Genomic DNA, 11,125 nt, shown 5'->3' on the forward strand with positions numbered 1-11,125 from the left:
GCTGGATGACCACCTGGGGCCTTACCATCAGCCCCCAAAAAAGCGCCCTCATGTGCTTCACCTTGAAGCGACTGCCAGCACCACCTACAGTGTCCCTGAAAGGCACACCCGTCCCCTACACACGGACACACACCCTCCTGGGGCTGAGAATGGAGGGACCTCGCCTAACCTGGGCCAGTCAGGTGGCACACCTGAGCACCTCCTGCAATAAACAACTTGACATAATGAAAAGGATTACCGGCACTAGATGGGGGGCTGACCGGGACCTGCTCCTGAATTACTACAAAACCACCATCAGAGCAAGAATAATGTATGGCAGCAGCATATATGGGGCAGCAGCTCCCTCTACCCTTTCCAAACTGGATACAATCCAGAATGCTGCCCTGAGGATAGCAATGGGGGCAATGCGGTCCTCCCCTGTTGTCTCCCTCCATGCAGAGAGTGGCATCCCCCCTCTAGCTACCCACAGAAAGGAGGTGCTATGCCATCATTACCACCGCATCAGGAGCCTGCCACCCACCCACCCTCTCTCCAAGCAGCACAGCACCTCAGGGGTGGACCAGGATGCTCCAGTCTGGCTCCCTGGAGCCCGCCAACCCCTTCTAGTAAGGGCACTATTGGTGCACCTCACCCTCCACCTCACTCCACCACCACCCCAACCTATCAGGCCACACTCCCCCATCCCACCCTGGCTGGACATATCCCACATGGTGTCCCTGCACATCCCTGGCCTCCCTCCTAAACCATCCTCCAGCATTGTGGCGGCCACACACAAGGGCGGATCCAGCCTTGAGTTTTGGGGGGGGGCCAACTGTTCATCGACGACGGACTGTACACATGGAATTAAGCCTAATATGAATAATCGAGCTGGTAGGAAAGGATGCCTACGTTACGTACTGTGTGATGGCGCGGGGCGAGGCAGGAGACCAAGGCCCAGGTCAACAGCACCCGCACGAACAAGTGCGCTCGGCTTGGCCGAAAATGGTACCTCTTCCCAACATCATATCTCTGCCGTGGTTCAACCTAGACACTTCCAATATCTTTCATCATGAGGAGCAGAGGAGGAAGGATTGGCCATGAGATAGCAGTAAAAACTATTATGTTTTCGTTTGAAATTACCACACAGGGCATTGGTGAACAACACCTATTTTTCCAAAAATTTGCAGTATCGCTCGCGCGCTGGGAGAGTGACAATAGACCCCTAGCCCGAGGTTTATGGGCTAAAGATTCGACAGCGCACGCCCTGAGTAAATTCTATATTTAGAAGTCCTTGCTGAAGCTCAACCTTGGTATTTTCCCTAATCGCTGATTGGCCGAAGAGGCCTTCCTTCTCAGCGCTTAATTCCGATTCGCTTGTGCATTGAGGCCATAGAATTGGATTTTGTTTTATGTAGTAGAGCGATGCAGTATCGACTATCGAGTTCTACATGATATGTATATGATTGAGGGAGGCTGACAGTATCTGTAACGAATTTCTTTGGGGGGGGCCATGGCCCCGTGGCCCCCCCCCTGGATCCGCCTATGGCCACACACTTCCTCCAACTCGACAGGACACTCTACCACCACCACCTGAAGATCTACACGGATGGGTCACACTCCCCATCGCCACCCTCCACGACATCAGCCATTTACGACCCCAGAACCAGCACCTGCAGGACGTGGAGACTCCCCCCTGAGACAGACGTCCTGACGGCCGAGCTGTACGCCCTGCACCAGGCCCTCGCACACCTCCACACCACCCATGCCAGGGGCAAGGCATTCATCTATACAGACTTCCTCTCGTCACTTCACCTCCTCCTCTCCCGCCACCCAACATCCTCGACGGCCCTGGCCCACACCACCCAGCGAGCCCTTCTCCTCCTAACATCTGAGGGGTGGGAGGTCACCCTGCAGTGGGTGCCCTTGTGGCGGACTGAACGTTCCCCCCTGTTCCCCCCTCTACTGCGCATGCGCCGACCCGTGTTGGCCCGCCCCATTTCAAGGGGGGACCAGCTGGCCCGCATCTACTGCAGACTGATCGGTCCCCCTACGAGACATCGGTCCGCCCTCCTTATTCTGTCATTTGCATGCCTGTTATTTTCCACTGTGTATAACGACTTTTTTTTACTCATATCTGAACATACTATCTGTAATATACAACAGGATATAACGGTAGAGACTTTATGAGCCCAGGGTCAACCTGGAACTGGGTTTCCAGAGCATTTGAGAAGAGTGCCCCGCGGCTCTATAATGAGTTACCCGGGATGTTAAGAACAGTGACAGTCTGGCAATCTTCAAGAAAGCGCTGAAGACTCACTTATTCACTAAGTCCTACGACTTAACAAATATGAGGATTAAAGACAACTTTAGGTGCTAATATTACTGTTATAATGTTAGCGGCCCTGTGGAGCGCTGCTGCGGCGGCGGACCGGGGCCTGCTGAATCCTCATCAGCAGTATCAAAACGTACAACTAAAAGCCTTCAGTAAATTGGTTTCCCTTCTTTCTGTATCACTTGTTGGGGTTATTTCCTAGGCGAGACTGCTGCCACATTAATAATTATGGTCACCAATCCTTTACAAAATACCTTTATATGCTCTAGATTAATATTATGAAGACTAACAATTCCCTTAGGTTAGTATGTTTTGGGAGGCGCCCACCAGGTTACGTTAGGATAGGCTTCCCGACCCCAAAATCCACATGATGAGGCGGGGGCTCTAGGAAGCCAGCACTCTGCAGATGCGCAGTCAACGTAATAAAATTCATAATATTAAAGATGAAGAGCTATAGTCCATGTAGTGATATTCTAAAAGCTTTACCCCTATATGATGAGGTAGTGCTGATTTAAATAGAGATAGAGACTGAAGGATGACCAGGGATTCTGGGAGGCTATTTATTTGTACTGGTGGACTCTAGTGGGTAGATCAGGAGTTAGAACAAATAGGTCTGAAGGAGCGATTGCAGATTTATTACGAAAGATCTGCCAGTACTTGATTATGTTCATTATTGTGTGTGGGGGATTTATTTTCTCACCTAAAGATATGGCAAAAAATAATATATAACAGATCCAGTTTATCCTTGAAAATATGATATGACTAATTTTTAATCACATACCACATTACCATCATAAATAGAAATTACTAGTAGTTTCATCAGAAATATATGCAAATGATTCACATATGTCTCTAACAATGTACTGAACAGAAAAAAAAAATATTTGTTTCTTGAGTAAATACATTGTTAGGTTGCAGAGAAAGAAAAAAAAAATAAAACATGAAATGCTTTCCACAAACCCATTACTTCACCTACATGATTTATTAGACTGTTTAGTGAAATCTATTTAGCTTGATGAAAGTCTACAAAGCAGTTATTGGTCTGCTTTAGACATAGGTTTACTTTGCAAACAGAGCAGGCTATGTGTGATCTTATGATGTTACCCTTTCTGCTACAGTGCTTGCAGGTTTGCCTGTCAACATACATAGGGAAATGAAATTTCCTGCTGTCCAGTTTAATGCAGTCTTCTGGGATGGTGACTCTTTGTCCCCTGACTGCAACAGGCATTTCAAAGTCAGGAGCTGAGCTTGAGGAGTCTGAGTTCCTCAAAACTCGACCAAGAGTTGGTTTGGTACACCTTGTGAAGCTAGACACTGCTAGCCTGAATTTCTTGAGAGACATGAATTGAGTCTTCAGTGCCTCACAATCTCTCTTGTAAAGGAGCCAGGAATTAACAGAGCATAGGTCCAAGACATAGGCAAAGAGCCTTAGATAGTATCTCTTTGACTTCATTGGAGTCCTGTAAAGCTGTACAAGCATGTTACTCTTATCAATCCCCCCCATATGAGCATTGTACTCTGACACAACAAGGGGACAGTCCACCTCCTCCTTCTTCTTCTTTTCCTTGATGTACCGCTGTATCTTCTTCAGTGGGAAGACACCTTTGTCATTTGTTACTAGTGTCACAACCTTATTGTCCTTCCACCTTACTAATATCCCATTACTTGAACAATAGTCAAAACAACCTCTCTTGGTTTTAGTGTTTCCCATATCTTTAGGTGACATAAGTGGAGGTCTCCCAACTCTATTCTCCCTTGCAGTGCCTGTGTACCTACAGTTATAATGCTTCTTGAGCATATTGGCTAGATGTAGGCTGGTGAAAAAGTTGTCTGCATATATAGAACTAGTAGTAGTGCTGGTGATTGTTTTAGCAAGGGTCAAAACAACCTTAGTGCTTATCTTTTCACTACTCTCAGCTTGTGTAAGGGAAACTGGGTTTGCAGTGAATGTAGTTCCCCCTTGATACAAAATAATGTCATGTATAAAACCATCATCACTGGCACGACAGTAGAGTTTGAAACCCCACTTGGTTGGCTTAGATTTGATATACTGTCTGAGATTTCCTGCTCTTGTGCCTTTATAACCTACCATAACTTCATCAATGGATTGTTTGGTAGAAGGAGGAACTTGCTGAAATGTTTTTCTAATGAAGTTAAGCATTGGTCTGATCTTATAAAACCTGTCATCTGACTCCTCAGCAAACTCATTATCATTGAAATGTATATGTCTTCTCAGGTATTTGAATTGTTTGGATGACATCACATTAGCTACTTGGGGGACTCTTGTCTCATTTGCCCAGTAATCCTCCAAAGATGGTAATTCACAAACTCCCATATACAAGAGTATGCCTATGAAGTTCATAATTTCATCCCTGTTAATGGCAAATGACGTGTTTATGTCTATTTGTTTCACATACAAATTCACATACAAATTTGTTTGGTAAACAATATGATCTATGACTTCTAAGGGAAAAAGCTTCAGGAAATATTCATATGGTGTAGAGATATGATCAGGCTGTGGGTATGGCTTCTCGGGAAGAGGAGGTGGGTATATATCATTTTTTTCCCATGACGGTGATGAAGCTGAAGTGGTGTTTTCTTGATCGCTTCCATCCTCTCCAGAGTCATCTTCCACATCAGCTATTGCAAGGTTCCTTGTTTGAGAAGAAGCTGCAAATAAATAACAAAAGAATAACATAAAGCCTTACCTTAATATTCATACAAAATAAAATAGAAATAAATTACCCTACTTCAGTGGCAAAGATGACTTTGCAAGACTAGCTTACAATAAAGCAAAATGTGTCATACACAGATGCAAATATAGCCTAGTCTTAGCTGAGTACGTATAACTTTTCTTACAATAAAGAGAGCAAAATATATACGGTTCGTTAACAAATAATATAACATTACCATTTTCTAACTCTGTCGTAAAACAACAGCTGAAGGCATCAACTACAATAATGTACACTATATATAAGTATAAATGAAATTTAAAGTACCGACAGCCAATACGACGATGATTTAAAGCCCATTTAAAAGGGATTTTGAAAGAAAAAAAGGTAGCCTATTTAAAGTGTTTAGAAATTATCATCGTAGATTGATGCTTGCATTTGTCACACGCTCAATAATAATAATGATAACTAAAAAGTAGCAATAATAATAATAATAATAATAACAGCAACAACAACAACAACAAGAGCAATAACACCTTACCTTTCTGACGCTTGAGCTGGTGGCTAGGCCTGAGTTCATCTTCACTGGAAGAATCCTGGGATAGCACAGGCTCGAAGTCAGGGTCAGCGTCATCATCAGCAGATAGGTCAAGCTCTTGGTCATCATCACTACCAGCAGGGTTGGTTGGTACAATGACTTTGCGGTTTTGACCGTAAAATGAAGTGAGGCTGATCTGTAAGATAAAAAAAAAAAATATTCACACTGTGTTATGCGGAACTACGTAATATAGAAATTCAGCTTTAACTCTGACCTCATTATACGAATTTCTTAGTGTATATATATGTATTAATCATAAAAAAATATTATATATGTGTGTAATGACGAGCAAGCGTCAATCCCGAAGCCCCGGGCAAAGTGACCGCCAGCAGTCAAGCATCATGCTCGACGCTCCGGGCATGTTGTCACCAGCAGTCACTTCATATTTCACTACATATTTATCAAAGTAAGTTTATCACTTACCAAAACTTTTTATGTATCATTAGTTAGCACAACTCTTCAACTATCCACAGTAAAGAATACAGACACTTACCGACATTCTGTAGTATGCAGAGACGAGATGAGTGGAGAGCACTCAACGTTAGATGCACCCCGTCTCGAAGCCGATCACACACTGCCGTGTTTGTCTTGCTGCCCAGCCAATAAAAACAAAGGATTCCGTCTGCTTCATGAGTCACAACATAGAAGAGTGTTTTGTGATTGGCTGACGCCCAGAACACATCAGCTTGGAGTTAACGGATATATACGAGGAGGCCGAGAAGATGGCCGTTTTAAGTGACTGTTGACAGTCACTTGCCCGATAAAGGGTTAACGGTCGTTTGACCCAGTCTGGTTTTCATGTCCACATATACCAGCAATTGTATTAGATAATATTATTAATGTATGATATGTATGTACATACTGACGTATGTAACTATTATACCTATACGTATGTAATTACAATAGGGAAAAAAAATCACAGGTGGAAGGCTGATGGTGTGAGTAGGGGGGGGGGGGGGGGAAGAGGGTCATGTGATACTGGGGTAGAGAAGGAGTGGTCTGGGGGTTCTTCAGGGTGGTGGTGGTGGTGGTGGAGGGGTTAGACGAGTACCCCACACTCGTCCGATTCTGTGTAACACCTTTGATATGATGACTGGATTAGGCGTAATATCACTCAGTAAACTCCTCACATAACACATATAGCAATATGGTATGTTAACCAAAAATTACGAACGGATGTTCAAGGTAGTGTGCTGAAATATCATACTCATCCAACGATTAGTTTAGGAGATATCTGCAAAAAACACCGTTTGTCTGCCGCTGAAATGCATAGTAGCTTATAGTTTATTTTGGGGGTCTGGGGGGGCACACATTACACAACTTATGCTTCCATTCACTTAAATTTAAGCACATATAGATAAATTTTATTATCAGGGATACATACAACAAGTATATTTTTCCAAATATAATATAGATACAAGGATATAGCGTTTTTTAGACCTTTACTCACTATGCTTCCATTCACTTTACTCTCTTATGCTTCCATTCACTTGAATTTAAGCACATATAGATAAATTTTATTATCAGGGATACTTTCCAAATATAATATCGATACATGCAAGGATATAATGTTTTTTTTTTATTCCTGGTGCTACTTACACATGTATCCTTAGTTGTATAATCACACTCTGTACTGTCTGGGGGTTGGGACGGCATGCTCCTCCCTTTCATGGCATGGCTCAAACCGTTTCTGATCTTGTAGCTAGACAAAACACACACACACTCAGGAGGGCAGGACTGTCGGCCTTTCACTGCCGCAGGATCACATACACATATAGGAGGGCAGGATTGCTAGCCTTCTGCTCCTGCTGGGAAGATGAGGTCACAACTTCATGGCTTACATCCTGTACCTATTGTATACAGGTAAGATATCATACTAAAAAAAGAGTGCGGCTGCTGAGGTGAGGCAGGCGAGCTCGGGGCTCGAGGGCACCGTTGCCAGATTATCGTACTCCAGAGCCGCGTAATTACCGGTTTCTGGCTATAACTGTTGCCAACAAGCACCAATAACTAACCATTTAAACGATATCCATATATGAAGGCAGTTATTTGGGTGATGAAAGCAGTTTATTGGGTCGGAAATCGGCAAACATAAAAGGCTGAGTACGACAATCTGGCACCGTTGCTCGGGGGGACCGATTTTTCCAGTGTTTTGGAGTGGGCCGAGTAGCGCATATAAAGACAGGTCGGCGCATGCGCAGTAGAGGGGGGAACAGGGGGGAACGTTCAGTCCGCCACACCCTCACACTCAGGCATAAAGGGCAACAACATAGCAGACGCCGCCGCCAAGATGGCCCTGGCGGACGTAAACATCACGCCGCTCCCCCTGCCACTCTCCACGGCCAAACGCCTTATTTCCCGCACCTGCCGCGCCTCCTGGGACGACACGCTCGCCAACACCCTCCGCATCACCTCCATGGGTCAATACCGCACCAACTCCTCCCCACAGCCGTGGGTACGGAAAACGTCCCGCGTCCTAGACGTGGCCTTGACGCGCCTTCGCCTGGGCCACACACGCCTCGGCGCTCACCTCCACCGCCTGCGCCTCGTCCCCGACCCTCACTGCCCCTGGTGCAGGACCGCTGAGGACACCATTGAGCACCTGCTGCTGCACTGCCCCCGGCCGCCACCACTCCCAGCGAGTGCTGCTCCGGCACCAACTCCGCGCCCTGGACGTGCCCACCTTTGACCTGCCCACGCTGCTGGCGGCGGCAGGCGTCCACCCATCACGACAAGAAGCTGTCCTCCGCCTCACCTGCGCCTTCCTTAGGAAAACGAGGCAGCTGACGCGCCTGTGAAGCCCTCACAGGACGACACCAGGGCTCATGTGAGCGACTAGATCGCCGCGGCCCTAAACAACAACAACAACAACAACTTTATCTAGCAGACAAACATAAATATTAGGCAGGCCCAACAAAACTTACCAGTAACATGATCATCTACATATTGGTAGGTGTTGGATCATTTCCCCTTACTCATCCTTAGTCATTTTCCTGTCACAAATTTACCTTGAAGTATTACTTAAACAATGGTTTTTGAATACATGATATTTCTTTCTATGAGACTCATGGACACTGCTAAAAAACAAAAAGTGAAGGTCAGTATAACACCCATATAACTTGTACAAGCAGAACCTCCCCCCGTCAGAGCACTAGAGTACTATTAGCATAGACCATTACAGTATTACCTGTAAATCATTATAAGTGAAGAGGTTGCATAAGGTAAAGGTAAGTCAAATGTAATTCATATGATTTATTATCAAATATTGTCTGGTACATGTGGTATTTAAGGCTGGGGTTGCCTCTGGTTGAACATGTAGTTGATGGATGTGGATAAATGTCACCCACATTATACTAGAAAATGCTTTAAATTTGTTCCTGTACAAAATTGTGTATTCTTATAAGACAAGTGATGTTTTTAAGGCATGCAACTTACATTGTTGACATTACTACAATGACTTATATTAAATCTTAATTTCAGGTGGTGGTCCAGCTCCTCCTCTCTCACAGCTGGATAGCCTGCCACGATCGGCCAGATAACGTCCTCGTTGTTGGGCCACCTACTTCTCCCCTCGTGACTGTCAGCTTCAAGGATAAAAGATATGGGCTACTTCATCACATAAGATCGTATTGTTGATGCTATTTCTCGGGTTACCTTTTTTGTTTATTAACATACTGAGAAATAAATTATATAACCCTCACTTTTACGGAACTCAAAAACTTTTCTGGTACAGTTCTGTGTCTGTGGGAAACCAATGATAAAGTTTGGCAGGTGAGTTCAGGGCAGTTCCTTAGTGGGCCGGCAGAATCTGTCCGCCCTATTGCAAACACTTTCATTCATGTCCTTTAGTGAATCACCTTTAATCTGGAGTCATGAATGGATATTTTTAGTTACAATAATGAACACCAAAAGAGAACTTAAAGCTTATATACCAAACAAAGTTTGTAATACATGAAAAGTTTGGATATTTTAATATGTCACATCCTTCTCCCCAATTAGTTTGTTATAGCGAGGATTTATGAAATTGCAAAGTTGCATGATTACTTGGCAGAAGAAAACATAATTGTCAAACTGGACTGTACTAGATTTGCACATTTCCATGATTGTTGGGCACCCAAAAAAAAATAAAAAAAATAAAAAATAAAAATAAAAATAAAAAAAGCCTGCTAATTGCTGCTCCCATAAAATAATCAGAAGAGGTGGCCAAAAGCAAGATCAAATTCGGGAGGAGAAGTGTCCTGAAACCCTCCTCTTGAAAGAGTTCAAGTCGTAGGCAGGAGGAAATACAGATGAAGGAAGATTGTTCCAGAGTTTACCAGTGTGAGGGATGAAAGAGTGAAGATGCTGGTTAACTCTTGCATAAGGGGTTTGGACAGTATAGGGATGAGCATGAATAGAAAGTCATGTGCAGCGGGGCCGCGGGAGTGGGGGAGGCATGCAGTTAGCAAGTTCAGAAGAGCAGTCAGCGTGGAAATATCGATAGAAGATAGAAAGAGAGGCAACATCGCGGCGAAATTTAAGAGGTAGAAGACTATCAGTAGGAGGAGGAGAGCTGATGAGACGAAGAGCCTTAGCCTCCACTCTGTCCAGAAGAGCTGTGTGGGTGGAGCCCCCCCACACGTGAGATGTATACTCCATACGAGGGCGGACAAGGCCCCTGTATATGGATAGCAACTGCGCGGGGTAGAAGAACTGACGGAGACGATACAGAACGCCCAACCTCGAGGAAGCTGATTTAGCGAGAGAGGAGATATGAAGTTTCCAGTTGAGATTTTGAGTTAAGGATAGACCGAGGATGTTTAGTGTTGAAGAAGGTGACAGCTGAGTGTTGTCGAAGAATAGGGGATAGGTGTTTGGAAGATTGTGTCGAGTTGATAGGTGGAGAAATTGAGTTTTTGAGGCATTGAAGGACACAAGGTTCCTTCTGCCCCAATTGGAAATGATAGCAAGGTCTGAGGTTAAGCGTTCTGCAGCCTCCAGTCTGGAGTCGTGTACTTCCTGTTGTGATGGTCTTCTATTGAAAGAAGTTGAATAATGCAGAGTGGAGTCATCGGCGTACGAGTGGACAGGACAGTTTGTTATGGAAAGAAGATCATTGATGAATAACAGGAAGAGAGTGGGTGATAGGACAGAGCCCTGTAGAATGCAACTGTTGATAGGTTTAGGGGAAGAGCAGTGACCGTCTACCACCGCAGAGATAGAACGGCCGGAAAGGAAACTGGAGATAAAGGAACAGAGAGAGGGATAGAATCCGAAAGAGGGCAGTTTAGAAAGCAAAGACTGGTGCCAGACTCTATCGAAGGCTTTCGATATGTCTAGCATAACGGAGAAAGTTTCACCGAAACTGCTAAGAGAGGATGACCAAGAGTCAGTTAAGAGAGCAAGAAGATCGCCAGTAGAATGCCCCTTGCGGAATCCATACTGGCGATCAGATAGAAGATTAGAAGTGGAAAGGTGCTTTTGAATCTTCTGGTTAAGGATTGATTCAAAAGCTTTAGATAGACATGAAAGTAAAGCTATTGGGCGGTAGTTTGAGGGATTAGA

The 11,125-nt window shown here is 44.6% G+C and overlaps 1 protein-coding gene across 1 annotated transcript; it reads right to left on the reverse strand.

Moving 5' to 3' along the window:
• Window positions 1-2,867: 2,867 nt before the first annotated feature.
• LOC127000965 (piggyBac transposable element-derived protein 2-like) lies at window positions 2,868-6,348 on the reverse strand. Its single transcript, XM_050865138.1, has 4 exons — window positions 6,075-6,348; window positions 5,525-5,717; window positions 3,998-4,981; window positions 2,868-2,890 (listed from the first exon to the last, which is right to left on the reverse strand). Exons 1-4 carry the CDS (start codon window positions 6,078-6,080, stop codon window positions 2,868-2,870), a joined length of 1,206 nt encoding a protein of 401 aa, XP_050721095.1. The 5' UTR covers window positions 6,081-6,348.
• Between the last annotated feature and the right edge of the window lie 4,777 nt (window positions 6,349-11,125).

This window comes from Eriocheir sinensis, chromosome 19, assembly GCF_024679095.1.
Source record: "Eriocheir sinensis breed Jianghai 21 chromosome 19, ASM2467909v1, whole genome shotgun sequence".
Classification (NCBI taxonomy): Eukaryota; Metazoa; Arthropoda; class Malacostraca; order Decapoda; family Varunidae; genus Eriocheir; species Eriocheir sinensis.

What these genes read in the sequence shown, in the direction of transcription:
- LOC127000965 (XM_050865138.1), bottom strand. An exon ending in CCAGCTCAAGCGTCAGAAAG is followed by an intron (nt 4,982 to 5,524) that starts GTAAGGTGTTAT and finishes ATTTATTTGCAG; the next exon opens with CTTCTTCTCAAACAAGGAAC. An exon ending in AAACACTAAAACCAAGAGAG is followed by an intron (nt 2,891 to 3,997) that starts GTTGTTTTGACT and finishes TCTACCCACTAG; the next exon opens with AGTCCACCAGTACAAATAAA.